This window comes from Lonchura striata, chromosome 15 (genome assembly GCF_050655825.1).
Source record: "Lonchura striata isolate lonStrDom1 chromosome 15, ASM5065582v1, whole genome shotgun sequence".
In the NCBI taxonomy this organism is placed as follows: domain Eukaryota; kingdom Metazoa; phylum Chordata; class Aves; order Passeriformes; family Estrildidae; genus Lonchura; species Lonchura striata.
The window spans coordinates 13098434-13114237 of record NC_140717.1 but is presented as its reverse complement, the minus strand read 5'-3'; the positions used below and the strand labels follow the sequence as shown (position 1 = coordinate 13114237).

The window sequence follows — 15804 nt, the reverse complement described above, 5'->3', positions numbered from 1 at the left end:
GGGTGTGTGTTAGTCATAGACAAATTTTGCCTCTTGCTTTTTATCATCTTCAGAGAGATCAGGGATAAATTCACTGCCTTTAACATCCCATTCTTAATTTACCACTTCAATTTCTCTGATCAAAAAGCCACCAATGAGTATTTCTGGTGCAAACACTCAAGAACATGTCTGGAAATAGACATTAAATTCTAATTCAAGTGTATGGCATTATCAATGTGCATTTAACACTTGAGGAAAGAATATCAAAGGGGCTTAAACCTGACCTACAATGGCTGCAAGAAGCATCAGCTGAAATTCTTTTTCATCATTTACCCTTGTAGTTGATCTGTATTTACAGAGGTAAATGATGAATAAAACAACATTTAACAAAGGCATCTTAACATCAGTAAAACCCAAGAATTCTGCCTGGCCACCAATTTTTAGGATGTTGAGCAATTCTTTAGTTATTTCTCCTCTTACTTTTGTCATGTCCCGATCCATCTTCACCACCTTCTCCATGTTGGCTCCAGTTCCCAGTCGGAATGGGCGACCTTCTGAGCTACTGTTGGAGCAGAAACAAAACACAGGAGCTTTGTTCTGACTGCTGGAAAACACAGCTGAGCTACACAGGCCAATTCCATACATTATGGCTGGTTTGAAATTATTTGAAGCCACCCTTGCAGCTGAATGCTCAACAGCAAGAGAAATATTAGGCAATTAAGGACATACCCCATTTACAGAGGGAGTTTAATCCTACTGCACACAGTTACTCAAAGCAATTTAACCCTTCCCCCTCAGGAAGAAGCCTCATGAAATGGTTTTTATTGATCACAAATGCCCAGGGCTCCGAGTTCACCTTTCACTTGTACCTTTTAGTGTAATTTTTAGAGTATAGGCTCAAAAATCAACCCACAGAGTGGGGGAAGATGGAACAAATAACACAAAATGCAGGAGGTGACAGCACTGGCATTCAGTGATCCCAGAATTCAGGTGGGTGCTGAGAATACTAAAGAATGTTTAATAGCAAATTACTGTCCAGCTTATGCATTATTAAAGCAGTGCTTTTAAAGCCATTTTGCCTTGACAGTTCTATTTGTTAGTCCTACCCAGCCTGTCGCACCATAAACAAGATAAATGATACTCCATCAGAAACATTGAGTCTAAGTAGCTAATTTTTCATGAGATTGTTTTCAGACAGATGAAGATGTTCCCATGTTCCTCTGCATTATCTTATAGCTTTGCCAGTAAACACAACACATTGGGCAGACATCTTATATCTAGGATGTATTTTTCTGCAGCCACAGCACTGGGAAAAAAGAGAAGATAAAGGGAATTGGCAGAAGTGATTCCAATCCAGCGAGCTGAGATTACCTTAGTAAAGGCTGAAGGACTTCATGGGAGGATTGATCTTCTCTTTTATGGATAAAAATAGAAAGTTTACCATCCACTGCCTCGCTTTCTTCTCCAGGATCTTTATCACCTTTTATGGAATTTTTAGGGCTGGCTTTTGCCAAGGTAGTATCTGGCTCAGAGGCTGTTGGAGAAAGGACTGTCTGGCATCCTTGGAGCAGAAAGGAAAAGGAAAAGAAAGAAACACAACCATGAATTTTCTTACCCTTGGAAGTAATGCTGACACATCTGGGATGTGTCTTAAACATCACTGAGACACCCACTTTGGTCTGAGGCCAGGGAAACTGGGAAATTAGGAGGCAGATGGAAAGTCACAGGAATATCCTGCTCTCGGTGACAAATCAGATACCTCCCAACACTTCAGCTCTCTGTCAATACAGAAGCTTCTGGCACAGAGTGCCCAGAGAAGCTGTGGCTGCCCCTGGATGCCTGGAAGTGCCCAAGGGCCAGGTTGGATGGGGCTTGGAGCAACCTGGACTAGCTGAAGGTGTGAAAAGGGGTGGGACTGGATGGGCTTTAAGGTCCTTTTCATTCCAAGACTCCATGAAACAGGAGTCCCTCGGGCACAACGCCAAACAGCTGCTGGTACCTGGCACGACATAATCTGCCAGCTTTGCCAGCAGCAGGGAGGCAATCTTGGAGGCTGGGTCACTGGGATCATCCTGCTCGCTGTTCAGAGAGGGCACTGAGTAACTCCAGGGAGGCAATTCCACATTTCCACAGTCCTCAACACTCATGAGAGGCAGTGCAGCACGACACAACTGCAGGATTATAAGGACCAGCTTTGGAGAAGGACGCTGATCCAAGAGAAGGGACAGCAGCTTGGACACACAGGCTGGCTGGCTCAGGATGGCTTTACCTATGTGACTCCTGAAAGGGAAAAGAATCTTGAAATTAAAACCAAGTTCATTTATTATTTACAAGATGTATTAAAAGCAATTTCAGTGTCTGACAAAACATCTGTAGCACTTCTTCCATAACCTGACAGCACTGATTAAACACTAAGATTACAGGTCAGTTTTAGAATGGTTTTAAAAAAATCCACAAAAGATCCCACATGGGCTTTGATACACAAGAAAATACTTCAGAGGAAAGGCCTGCTACCTTGAGAGGTCATTCAGAAGGCTGAGGACATCCTGCAGTGCATCATTCCCTGCAGCTTGGTTGCCACAGCACTCAGTGGCTCTGGCCAGGTGGTTGGTGAGGAGACTGGAGACCTGCCTGGCCAGCCCAGAGTGAACGGCATCTGTGGAACCCCCTTTGGAAGAAATGGAAGAATGCACAGCTGTAATCAACAAAAATCAATGTACACACCACAAAAATAACCCCTGACACATCCACCATTAGCCAACAGCCAGATGTCTGTGGGTTTAAGTGTGTTATGGGTGAACTCTACCACAGGAGAAATGCCAAATGATCACTCAGAATCTCCAGATTCTCCCATTATGTTTAGACAGAATCAAATGGCAAAACCTGAAATTATTTCCATGGGGAGGAAAAAAGCCAGAATTTAAAACCAAGAAGAAAATCCACTGAATTTTGTTTTCACTTCTTAAGAGTCCACAGAGTCCCAAGCCATGGTGAATGACTGCCCTATTTGAAATACATGTACACCACTTCTAAGACAGTTCTAACACAGAGAGCAGAAGATATTTCCAGTGCTCCTACCTTCTTCCTTTTCCCACTCCACACAGCGGTTGGCCAGCACCTGGAAGGCAGCCCAAGCCATGGTGGCCACCTTTTGTTTCTTGGTCTGTTTTTCATTTGAGCTGGACTCTGTCTGGCTGCTCAGGCTGCAGAGCCGGTCCATGAGCTGGACCAGGCCACTGCGCACCAGACACTTCTCCTCACTCCTGCAGGAGAAATTCAGAGTGGAATTAACTTCTCCATCACAATGGGAATCCAGAACTTGCTGTTAGCTCAGTAATTAATTAGTTCAATTGGCAAAAAGATGGTTCTGCCTCTCCCTTGTCCTCCCCAGATGGAACTGTGAGAGAATTTAACTGGATGTTCTCAGATGCTCCTCATGATGAGTAAAGGGGATGTATTTAAACTACTTAACACTGCTCCTTAAAGCAGAGCCTACTAAAGCCAGGTGTGGATGCCTCCCTTGCCTTCCTCACCTTGTGTAGGGAATGGTGCACAAGAGGCCAATGCTGTTGGCACAGGCGATGGGGTACCGGGCACACAGGGACACCACCGACGTCATCGTCTCCCCAAAAGCCTCCTGCACCTGCTCCACCATCCCACCACACGTCAGCTCTTCAATCCTGTTGGGGGTTAGAGATTGGAAATGGAAGGCTTCAATCCACAAACTTCCACATGTAGCTTTAAGAAAATAATAATCAGTGCATGTTAAGAATTACTCAAGAGAGACTTGGAAGGAAAACTAAGTTACTCATTTTTTCACATGAAACATGTGAACAACAAAGCGTGGTAGTTATAACGCAGTCATGATTAAATCTCACTACAAACAAAATACAAAACATTAACTACATGTAGATGGCAGCATCAGCTGAATCTACCACTAATACCTAATTAACATAAATTTAGAATTAAATCAAGAGAGAGGGATACCCTCTACACACAACTGGGTACATGTCAGCCCAGTATGAAAGGAAAGATAAATAAAAGTATTTCTTAGAAGTTTCTGCCTTTGCATCCCAGAAGAGTCAAAGTGTTTGTTCCAACCTTAGCCCTGCCAACTTGTGCCCTCACAGCTACTCACTTCTGGCTTTCTGTCGTGCAAAGCAATTTATTCCCAAGCCACTGAATTCTGGAGAAATGCACTTACCTTGGCCCTCCCTGGAGCACCATGGTGACTGGGCCCACCAGGTGGGTCACGCCTCCGACACGCACGGCGGCCGTCAGCAGCTCCCTCATGTGCACCAGGGCCTGTTTCCTGGTGTTGCCACGTCTCCAGCGGGTCTGGGCAGCCAGCAGGAAGCTGCTGCTGGACACCTGCGAGGTTTGGGAGGGGATTTTTGTTAGACACAAACAAGGCAGCTCTTGGTTTTGAGCAAGTTGGAATTTGAAATAAAATAACAACGTACAGCTTGGTCGGGGTTTGTCCCAATGAAGGCAAAGAGCTGTCCCAGCAGGACACTGTAGGTGGGCTTGTCCCTGCTGTCCTCGATGGCCAGGGACTGCAGCAGGGTGAAGGAGCTGCTCCTGTGGCTGGTGACGTGCCGACGCCTGCGAGGGAACCGGAATGTTACAGCTGGCAGCAGGAAGCTGATCCAACCACCACCAATGTTGCTTTGCAGTGATAAATTTGATCAAGATGATCATTGGGACAGCACAGAGGTGTGAAGGGAAGGAATAAACCCTGCTGTACCTCTGGCTGGCCCGGGCAAACTCAATGTCCTCGTTGCCAATCATCTCCAGGTCGGACGGGGCGGACATGCTGCGCAGGAACACGGGCTGGCGCACAGCGTGGGAGATCACCTTGGTCTCAGAGGCTGATTTACAGGCTGAAGTATTATAAAATAGTAATAGAAAAGGTCATTCCTGGTGCAGGAAATTATTTATAAATTGGGTCTAACATCACTGGTGGATATCCCAGTGGAAGCTGAAACACAGGGTGGGGAAAATCCAGTCTAAGCAAGAACGTGCAACTCAGATCTGAGAATTTTCCTGTTTTCAATTGGACTTTATTTATTATAACAGAGTAATTTAGTTTAGGGGGGAAAATAGTTTAATTTAAAGCAAAAGAGGTAAAAATAAGAAATAAAAGGTATCTTTAGAAAATGCTGTTAATGAGAGACATACCTGGAGTCTCTGCAGGGGTCCCAGATATGCTCCTTGTGATCCCAGACTGTGCTGCAATAGTCACATGCAACAACAGCTCTGCTCTGTTCATCAAGCTCTTCACCAAGGCTTTTGTCTTTGCTAAGGGATGAGAGGTCTTCTGGATCAGTGAATTCACCTCCTGGAAAAACTTCTCCCTAGTTATGAAAGGGAAGGAAAAGAAGCCAAGTCAATGTTTGAATGCTTTCAGAAAGGAAGTGTTACTGAGGGAAAAGTCAGCTAAAGAGGACTTATGGCCTCAGTCTGTTCTATGCCAACAAAGGAGAAAGCAGAAAAAATGGGAGAAATAAACAAGTGATTCCTTAGCAAACACAAGGAGCTGTAGGTAGTAACATTAATATATTTAGCACAGAAGTTTCTAATAATTTAATCAGATTCTTTTGGAACTCCATGGAATTCCCCTGATGCTGCCCCTCCTTTGAGGCCTAAAACTTCACTAATACTGACCTTAATGCTAGGACCACATTCTCAAGATCACTCCCATCAAAAGAAACTTCCTTCATTGAACACAGAAGCTCCAGCTCCTTCATCTTGCTCTAAACAAAGGGAAGGAGAAGGATGAGAAGGTTTTGAGGAAGCAGAGTGAGGCACAAGCACCCACAGCAGCTCCAGGGCTCACCTCGTTGAAGTGATAATCATAAAAAAAGGGGACATTGTTCTCCAGCTTCCCATGCATGGCATCATCCACCTCGTTCTGCCACTTCTGCTCCAGCTCAGCCACACTCTAATAAAGAGACAAAAATCACACTTGTTGCACTTAAGATGCAGAAGGGATTTTAGAAGATAAAATCTGAGTACATTTTATATTTCTGTGGTGCTAAAATACATCTTTACTCCTAAAACAACCCTTCTTTGTTTTAAATAATTTTCTTTTTACCTGTAGTTGTCTCTCCATGGCATTCAGCTTCTTAAAGGTCTCTCCCATTATTTTACAAAGTAAATCATATTCCTCAGCATGTTCCTCCTGATACTGGAAATTTATCAGGGACTGGAGAGCATCAACCAAATTGAGATGTTTAATCACACATGAAACCACCATCTCCTCCATGACTTCTGGCTGGATCACTTCCCTAGAGTTCCAGGGAAAGCCAAACTCATTAATCAGGAGTAAGAGACCAACTTGAACAATTCATATTCATAAATCATCAGATGCTGCATTCACAAACAAGGTTAAAAACCCAGAGGGAAACAAGGACTCCTTACTTTATACTGGGTCTAAATTGAGGCCGAGCACGTCCAGAAATTTCCCTGAGCTTGATCATAATTCCTGGGGGCAGCCTAATCCTGGGCAGGTCAAAGTAGTGTCCAACAGGAGGCACAAGCACATCAGAGGGATATGTGAATTCCCTGTCCTCCTCTATGGTGAGAGGCAATGGAGAAGGGCTTGGAGTAAGGGCTGGAGATATGACCCCATTGGCTTCCACCTGCCACTGGCACCTGCAAAAAGGAGTAAAAACCAATTAAAAGGATTTTTTCTCCCTCTCTATTTCACCCCTCATTGAGAAAGACACTTCAGTAAACACATTACAAAGATTAAATGTCAATATTTGAAGTGTGGCTTGTACCAAGCATAACCCAATCCTCCTTTTACTCTAAAAGCCCCTACGTTTTGGAGAATATTCCCTCAGTTTCAGGCAATAAAAACTGCTGAACAAACTACAGGAAAAATGATCCAAACATCACCTTAAAGCACAAGACTTGAACACAAGAAGTCACTTCCCTCAGAAAAAAAACAGATTAAATTTGATTTTTTATTTTTTTTTACCTTTGTAAAAGTTTAGATCTTAAGAGCTCTTGACATGTTTCTTCATCTTTGGTAATTTCTGGCCCATTGTACAAAATCCTCAGCATGGAACAGGCCAGCACAGAGAGGCCCAGGGCCAGGTCAACCAGGAATGGCAAACCTCCTGACACATCCTCTGAGGATTCCTGCAGCAGGAACAGGGAGAAGTTCAAGCAATCCACCAGGAAGTCCTTTCCAATAAATTGGAGATTTCCAAAAGATAGGAGATTTTATATATAATCTTCTAAATGTAAGATATAGCTCAATAGCAGTCTTAACTCTTACACAAAAAATGCTTAACAATTAACAGCAACTTTTAAGAACAACTCAAGACAAGTAGTAAGGGATTTAACCATTATTTTCCTGAACTAAGAAGGAACAGGTGAAGTTATTTTTGGTTCAGTCATCCCAACTTGTAGCGGGATTCAAGATTCCCTGTGTCTGATCCCAGAATCCCTCCCCTCTCTTCATGGGCTGGAATAATTATTTCCTCAGGACTTCTCTGATTTTCAGGTTGCTACAAAGAAATCCTGACCCACAAGCAGCAAGAGATGCTGAAATGGCCTCAGGAGATAGGTAAGACATATTTGATAAAAACTGTCTCCATGAATGCCAGCCCATCCACATGGATCTCTGCATCCCAAACTCAGGTTCCTTTCATTGCCAATTTATCTCACTGCCCAAACCAGTCACTGCTGGTTTCCATCTCAAACTGCCAAGCTGGAAGCACATTTCCATGGGTCTGGAATGTGTTTTGGCAGGCAGGAGGCAGTGGAAGCTGAAGCTCTCCCCGGGATTCTCCCCCTGGAATACCTGGGCTCGGACAGTGCAGGCAAAGCCCCACATGGCTTTGTCAGGAGTGTTGTGCTCACGCCCACTGCGCATCTCAAAGGAGAAGGTGACCGTGTCTCCTTCCACCTTCACACATCCATGGCAGGAAGGGGGGAAAAAGAAAAGAGATTTAATGGTTGAGGCAAACAAACAGGTTTTTCACACAAGTGGTGATAGCTTTTAACGACAGTTATCTGAGGGTTGCTCTTATCTCAAACGAAATATTCTGATTTAATTTTTTTTTTTCATTTTTGTAAAGGTGTCTTTTAGTGGCAAACTTAATTTTGCTGCTGGATGACTACAGTAAAACAAAAACAACCACCATAGCTGTCAAATCAAAAGCAGAAATTATCAGTGTGTTACTTAGCCTTGATTTTCACTGTTTGTCTGCAAGAAACCAGGCAATAATTAACAATTCTTTTCCTGAAGGAAGACAGACAAGCTCTTCAATTAGAAAAATGACAACACATTAATCAAGGAGCTTGCTAAAAGAACAGCATCAAAACCTATGTGTGAAAAATAAACCAAATTCCCTTAATTGTGAACAATGGAGTTCTTGTCTGAAATTGCTTTCCAGATTATTACCTCTTGATTTCTTTTTACAATGTATTTTTGTTATGTAAATAAGCCCAGTTTTAGCGTGGGACAATGTAGCAGCACAAATATATATATTAAACAAAAATAAAATCACACTGCAGAGTGTGAGTGGACACAATACCAAAGCACCAAAATGCTGAGGTTTCAAAAAGTTTGAGAGATTCTTCTCAGCTTTACTGCCAAAAGCAACAATGAAATTTTAAAATCCAACAGAAATGGTTAGATTTTGTTACATTTGCTACTTGATATATTTGGGGAGTTATTTTCCAAAAAAACTGACTTTAGGAGAATCTGCCTAGAACTTCTCCTAGGAGGGTGTACTTAGGAGAAGAGCAGCGCCATTAGAGACTGCAGGACTCAAACATCTCCATCAGGAATTCCAGGAAGACACAAAACAAACTCCAAGGGAAGCATCACACGGAACACAGAGCCGAGTTTAAAGTTCTCCCCCAAGGACACAACAGTTCACTGAGCAGGGATCTCATCATGGATAACTGTACACTTAAAAGCTTGGAATGCATAGCTATGAGGGTAAAATGGGCTGGGCATGGTTTCCAAAGGGAATTTTCTATGGGAAAGAGAGGTGGATGGGAATACTGTACCTTGACTAAGTCCTTGGGCCACCCCGTTCCTAAGACACTACGGCTGCCATATCCCAGTGTATTGCCTCCATACTCAGCAACCTTCCTACTGTTTGTGCTAGGACCAGCATAGATCACCAACTTCAAAACATAAAATACACTGTTAGACTGTAAGAGAAAAACAAGAAAACCTAATAATAATAATAATACTTAGCACTTCCACCGCGCTTTCAACTCTCGAAGCGCTCCATGCACGTGAACCAATCCTCACAGGCTCGGTGAGGGCAGCAGGGTTAAGTATTATTATCCCCATTTTACAGATGGGGAAACTGAGGCACACGGGGACTCAAGGGGCTTGGTCCCTGCCCACACAGCAAGGCTGGGAGCAGAGCAGGAGCAATCCTGACTGCCAGCCCTGAGGCAGAGAACAAACTCCTTCCCTAGCAGTGAGGGGCTGATTCTGCTCCCAGCAAAGCCAAAGTTTTGTCAGTGACTTTGGTGGGATCAGAGTTGTTTGGGGAGTTCAATATTAATGTCACCAATTAAAGATACGCCCATTAGTTATTTATGAGCATCAGGACTTGCTCTATGCCAAAGCATAAACAGCAGCAATCAGCACAAGCAGCTAATACAAAGTGGATAAATGCTATTGGTTGTTTCCTTAAAATTAATATATTTGTTCCTATTAACCCAGATAAACAAGCTCTATCATCAGGGAAAAAGGAACCTCTCCAGCTCTGCCCAGTTTAAACCAACTGTGCTGATCAAAGCAGGCAGCTGGATTAAAATTTGGGAAATAAAGGAAAACTGAACATGAGTAAAAATGAGATAAGTCAATCTTGGACTGGAATTGATCCAGCCTGAAATTACCTTTAACAAAAACAGAACTGATAGAATTTCTCAAGGGAAAACCCAACCCAAACCACCCCTGAACCCCCCAATCCCTGGAGCTTCCCACACTTGTCCCATGGCACAACTCCCACTTTTTTGCAGGGAATTCCCACATTGCAGAGGTGCTAGGCTGGCCCTTGCTTACCTTGTCATAATCGTACTGGGAGGAGCATCTGTTGTCAAATCTAAGATACAAACAGCGGGCTCCTGGAATGTGGACAGTTTCCTTAAATTTATAGTTATCCCTGACAGGATGCACTGTCTCCACAGTCTTCCCAGCAGCCCAGGGAGCAGGGATCTTCAAACCAGTCAGGAATCCTGGCTCTTCCTTCTCTTCCAGCATCCTGAAAATAGAACGAGAAACTGGGCCTAAAGCACAGCACAGAGATTTCTGTCTTTCAATAAATTACTTAAAAATCACCTCAGTATTGACACACAGAAAAAAGGAGCTGACTCTTGGTTTTAGACATGACTGTATTGAGGAAATTCATGTATTACAAATACTATCATCATTATTTGTACATTACATATACTCTTATTCACAAAAAAATCCCATTATCACAAATTCTTTAGTATTTTAAATTCTCCAATGCTGCAAATAAGCATTTTTATTTTATTTTGGCTGTTTGCTTCTGTTCCTAAGCAGGAGCTGGAAAACTTTGAGCTGAGACACAGCATTTAAATGCAGGAGTTAAAAATGTTATTTCTCTGTAAATTAAACCATTTAATAGCTTTGCAATGGTTTTAATTCTGTATCTCATGCTGCCAGAGCAATTTACATTTTCTCTTGATGGTCCTCCTTAGCCTAATTTATTGTGAGAGGAACATTGAGATTTAATTTCTAATGCTTGAGGTGCGGAAAAAAACCAAAACCAAACCATATTCTGTGTAAACAACCTGAAGTTATTAATAGTTTACTTCTGTATACAGAACAAAATTTGGAACTAACTGCCTTTTGCAAAAGCTTATATAAATCTGAGACAGCCTTAGAAATCATTCCAGCACACCTTTAAAAATTAATTCAAATTAAAACTGCTGCTTTATCCCACAGCAATGGTCAAATAGACATTACAGTTCAGTTTATCCCATGAAAAGACCCAAATGTAAAGAAAATCACCTCTCATCAGGTAACTGCTTCCCTTTCTGCTCTGGAGCACAACTGGGGGAACTGTTCAGTTCTGAGAAAACTGGAGACTGGGTTTTAAGCAGCAGTGCAGTCTGTGGCCCAAAATACACAGTGTTAGGGACATGCAAAGTGTAAAGCATTTTAAGAGCTCATTATTGAAATAATTAACAATCCTACTGTTGTTACTGACAGTAAATCATGACTGAGTAGCTCCTGGAGCAGTCAAATTTAACATTCAGCATCAGCAGCTTTGGCAGCTGTTGAGAAGCTCTGAACTCTGGTGTGTGGAAGAGCCTCTGGAGGAAGCTGAACAGCATTTTGGAGGCTGCAGGCCCCAGGTTTGGCCCTGGGCAGCCCAGGGTGGCACAGAGCCCGTACCTGGCTGGTGTAAAGGACCAGCTGCACCAGCTGAGGCATCAGGGCATCAGCCATGGTCAGGGTCTGCAGGTTTGGGTGCATCAGGGATGTCAGCAGCACAGGCAGCAGGTGGCCAAGCATGGTGGCCTTTGTGATCTGCTCCAGGCCTTTTAACCTGGAAGGAGAGCCAAAGTTACAGAGGAACAACTTTTTTCATAGAGCAGCACTTCTGTTTTAGTCACTTCTGTTTCATCTTGTAACAGCAATTCAAAATTCAGCAGAGAATGTTTGTATTATATTAACAAAATCCCCAAAACAATCTTGAAAACACTATAATTTCTCTCCCAAGTGCCAGTGACCTTGAATTGCTGACAATTCTCACTGAACAATCTGAGAGCAGAGACAGTAAATCAACAGTTTAATAATTACTCAGAGAAGGATAAGCTCCCCTGGGCACAGGATGAAAGTCCCCATCAAACACAAATGCACCAGTGTGAGTATCAGCTCCCAGCACATGGAGCTCAAAGGACTTGAAAAGGATCTGCAGCTACAAAAATATATTTGAACACGAACTCGTATGAAAATATCACCCAGGAATTGTGTGTTGTCAATAAACACAAGTAATCTTGCAGACACAAAGAAGCAGAAAGTGAAACCTGGAACACAGCTGGGACAGGGAGCTGTTTGCTTGAGCAAAGAAAAGTTCACAGATTTTGTTTCCACCCCATTCCCAACGTGCATTTATAAGAAAGAGGAGGGGAGACAGGGAAGGGCAGATGATGGAAAATGGGGGATATAAAACAACACCCAGGGACTGTCATGTATAAATATCTAATCCAGCTACTAGGGATGTAATGATCAGGAATTTAAAAATAAACAGATTGTTCTAGCTTACAGGAGTATTCCCAGCTAATTACAGTTAATTTCAAGGTATCCTACTCATAAATACCATTATGACTGAAGTAAAAACTTCTCAATTTGAGGTTCCTACAGAAGTATCAACCTACAGATGATCAGGACTGACATAGAGAGTCATTCTAAATTCTCCACCTGCTGAGCATTAAACAACTGCTACAGGAAGAAACAGCTCCTGTGCATTCAAAGCTCAAATATGAAGTGATAAAGAATAATTAATGCTAACTGTGCTTGAACAATAAGCCACAAGGAGCAGCAGTTCCCTGTTTCCAAATTAGGATCCTCCCACTTATCTTACCTTTGCTCCCTGTCAGAAATGTCACTGTTAATTAGTGCTGTAGTGACTTGTTGCAGCATTTCTAAGACTTCATCACATCCTGTCAGAATTTGTGTGGCAAGAGACAAAATGCTGGTCTTGAGCTCCTAAGTAAAAAAAAAAAAAAAAAGAGTTACAGGATACTTAAATTCTTAGAGAATTCCCCCCAAAAAAGGACAACAGAACAAAAAAGATGGATTTCCAAATGAAAAGAATGATAATGTGACCTGGCAGGCCTGCAGCAGGAGATTCATCCAAGACTTAAATTTGATTAATGTTAAGCCCCAAAGTGCTGGGAGAAACTAGGTGCATGTTTTACAGGATGCACATCCAGTTTCTGGAGGGAAGGAAGCCCCAAGTCCAGCACAGGAGAGAGCTGAGAGCCAGCCAAGGTACAGGACTGGTGACACAATGTCCTAGCAGGGATGAGGAGCACTGCAGAGAGAGAAACTGAACAATGAACACGGCGTGAATAGTGAGACAAGAAAAATACTCCAATATTTAGCATTTACTCAATGAGCCTGAACAAATCACTTCCAACTGCAGCAGCTCACAAACACACACAGCCTCCAAGAGCAGCAGAGAAAATTGGCTTAGCAAAATACCAGAAATTCAGAAATCACTTCCATTAGGGAAGAATTACTACCAAAACTACTCTGAGTAGACAACCTCCAGGGCAAACCTGGGAGTTGGATGAAGCAGTATGAAATACAGCATTTTAATAAAACTTCTACCAAACAAAGCCTGCCCTCAAACCTTGTCCTCTTACAGCTTCCTTGCCACAAACTTTATCCTCTCTATTTCAGACAACTGATGGAGATGGCTCTGCACAAGCTTTGTTTAAACTGCAAAAATGCAATAGCCAGGGGTAAGGCAAATAAGAAACTCCTTTTCTATTTATTTAATAATATTTTTTTCAAGGATCACCTGAGTGATTTGGAGAGGAAAAGGTGTCTGGGGTAATGTGTCCAGGAAAGGAAATTCCCATGCCATGAATTCTACTAGCACATACCAATTAAAATCTATTTAAAATCTCATTATACATATATTTAGGAAGGGAAGTCTCTGCTCTCACTGACAATAGGGAATACAAGCTGGAATCCTGAACATAGAATAGCTGCAGATTTTACTCTGGACTGTTTTTCCCTGTTCCCCAGCTATTTAACTCTATCAAAAGGAAAAGAACCACCAGCAAACAACAAATGCACTGCAGGAACAAGGTGTCACAGGCACACTGACTGGAGAGAGCCATACTAGAATAAAACTTGGTGTTTACCTGTACCTTCAATGTCTCTCCCTGCAAGGAGCTGTCACTGTCATCATTGTCATCAGGTTTAATCAAAATAGTGTTACTGAGGAGGTGGTTCTGCACAGCCATCAGGTACCGCAAGCACGAGGACGCAGCCTTGAACACAAATAAGTAAAACTTTGCATTATCCAAACCCTTCATCAACCCTGAGTCAGGCAAGCCTCAGACTTGGAAGTTGGAGAGAAGAAAAAGGTTGAGAAGAAAACAAAGAACAAAGAAATAATTTTATGTATTTAAGAAAAGAAACCAGTTGCAAAATGCTGAATTTTGTGAAATAGTTCCCAAAACTATAAAGAGGCAGCATAACTTTGTTCAGGTTTGGAACATTATAGCAATATTCAGGAACTCTAAGAATTAATTAATTCTGACAAGATTGTGCCACCAGAGAGATACATGTAATTCACACTCCTGAAGGTGATGGTTCCGTGCCACTCCTCCTTCCCCACAGGCCAGGACATCCTGTCCCCTCCCAGTGTTTTTATGGAAGCTCAACCTGCCTTGCTCAGGGAGCTGATCCTGCTGAAAACACCTGCCCATAGGTTTACCATCAAATGTCATTTAACTCATTCCTGTCTGTCACTGGTAAATCTTTCAGCCTGTATGAACCACAACACACAAATGCATCTTTGATTTTTTTAAGCTGCTTTGAATATTGAGATCCACAAACTTCGCTTAAACTGAACAGCAACCAGAGCAACTGGAAAATAAATCCATGTATAAACCCATTCCAGCATTAGTGAACTATTTCCTTTGCTGTGAAAAATAACTCTTTTCTTCCCTGCACAGCACAAACAAAACACAATTCTTCTCCTGGATTTGTTAAGACACAGCTATAAAAGTTTCACCTCCTTGTACTCAGTGAGGAAGATGGATTCAAGGAGGAATAGAAGCCAAAGGCAGAGACACTTTTCTCAAGACACACTTTACTTACAGGCACAGTTGAAAGAAGCCTTTGAAAGTCATCTTTAGATACAGTTTGGCACTTGGTGATTAAGACACAAGATTCTCGGACAACAATCTTGAGGATGTAGTGCAAGAGCTCATCATTGAGTCTTCAAGAGAGGCAAGAAAGGCAGAAAATGTTAATCATTCATTATTGTGCATTTTGTACAGCTCAGCTCACTCTGCAAGCTGGATCCCAAATCATGGGAAACCTAAACAAGGATCAAACTTTGAATTCAGACACAAAAAAAACATCAAGGCTGAAATGTTTAGCAGCAAGTACAACAGATTTCCAGGGATTTGCTGTACTGTGCTGATGTAAATCCGTGATTTCCTATCGCTCCCATAAAAGACTCCTCCGAACTTGAACAGGTACTTGAGACAGGCAGTTTTACTGCTGGAAAGTCACCTATGATATCCAGAGAAATGCTATAAAATCATATTTATGAAATTATAATTAAAATTTACCCAAGAACATTGCAAAGAACAAGGAATTCCAAACCCAGTCTGGGTACAGAAGCATCCAAAGTTTTCCCTAATACATTAAATTTCTCCCTCACCCTAACAAAACTTTCCCCCACAGACACAAACAACATTCAGGTCACACTGCAGGAACACACCAAGCAATTCTAGCAGAAGTTCCTGCAAGTTCACCTCAAACAAGTAACACAAAAATCCCCTATAAACAGAGGCTTTTTACCTATAATGATCATCATCTTCACTTCCAAATCTATTGTTCTGCAGCTGCTCAGCTAAATTGGTCAGGATAACATCCCGGAGCTGGGAGAGGCCACTGTTCCTCTCTCCTGAAAGGGAAATAAACTTTTGCAAAGCAGCATTTTACAGAACAGATTTTATTTCCCCAATACCTCATTTAACAAAGAATAGAGCTCAGGAATGGCTGCATTCCCAGGGTGACCAGAGCTGCTGTGCCAGACTGGGAGCACTTTCCCTGCC

General features: G+C 42.4%; 1 protein-coding gene across 6 annotated transcripts in view; it reads right to left on the bottom strand.

Moving 5' to 3' along the window:
• The window catches only part of HECTD4 (HECT domain E3 ubiquitin protein ligase 4), a 65527-nt gene that overhangs the window by 26852 nt on the left and 22871 nt on the right, over positions 1 to 15804 (bottom strand). For 2 of the 6 annotated variants that reach the window (XM_077787224.2, XM_085593250.1), the window contains 24 exons: positions 15548 to 15653; positions 14837 to 14957; positions 13873 to 14001; positions 12579 to 12703; positions 11387 to 11540; positions 11000 to 11100; positions 10028 to 10226; positions 9013 to 9159; positions 7796 to 7900; positions 6965 to 7128; positions 6403 to 6636; positions 6077 to 6269; positions 5819 to 5923; positions 5647 to 5735; positions 5161 to 5336; positions 4727 to 4862; positions 4443 to 4584; positions 4184 to 4350; positions 3513 to 3659; positions 3058 to 3242; positions 2494 to 2647; positions 1979 to 2259; positions 1351 to 1540; positions 460 to 541 (listed from right to left, as the gene is read on the bottom strand). In XM_077787224.2, the coding sequence (XP_077643350.1) occupies positions 460 to 541; positions 1351 to 1540; positions 1979 to 2259; positions 2494 to 2647; positions 3058 to 3242; positions 3513 to 3659; positions 4184 to 4350; positions 4443 to 4584; positions 4727 to 4862; positions 5161 to 5336; positions 5647 to 5735; positions 5819 to 5923; positions 6077 to 6269; positions 6403 to 6636; positions 6965 to 7128; positions 7796 to 7900; positions 9013 to 9159; positions 10028 to 10226; positions 11000 to 11100; positions 11387 to 11540; positions 12579 to 12703; positions 13873 to 14001; positions 14837 to 14957; positions 15548 to 15653 (3632 nt within the window). The remainder of the gene's footprint in view (positions 1 to 459; positions 542 to 1350; positions 1541 to 1978; positions 2260 to 2493; positions 2648 to 3057; positions 3243 to 3512; positions 3660 to 4183; positions 4351 to 4442; positions 4585 to 4726; positions 4863 to 5160; positions 5337 to 5646; positions 5736 to 5818; positions 5924 to 6076; positions 6270 to 6402; positions 6637 to 6964; positions 7129 to 7795; positions 7901 to 9012; positions 9160 to 10027; positions 10227 to 10999; positions 11101 to 11386; positions 11541 to 12578; positions 12704 to 13872; positions 14002 to 14836; positions 14958 to 15547; positions 15654 to 15804) is intronic. The other 4 variants (XM_077787227.2, XM_085593252.1, XM_077787228.2 and 1 more) reach the window with 3 other exon arrangements.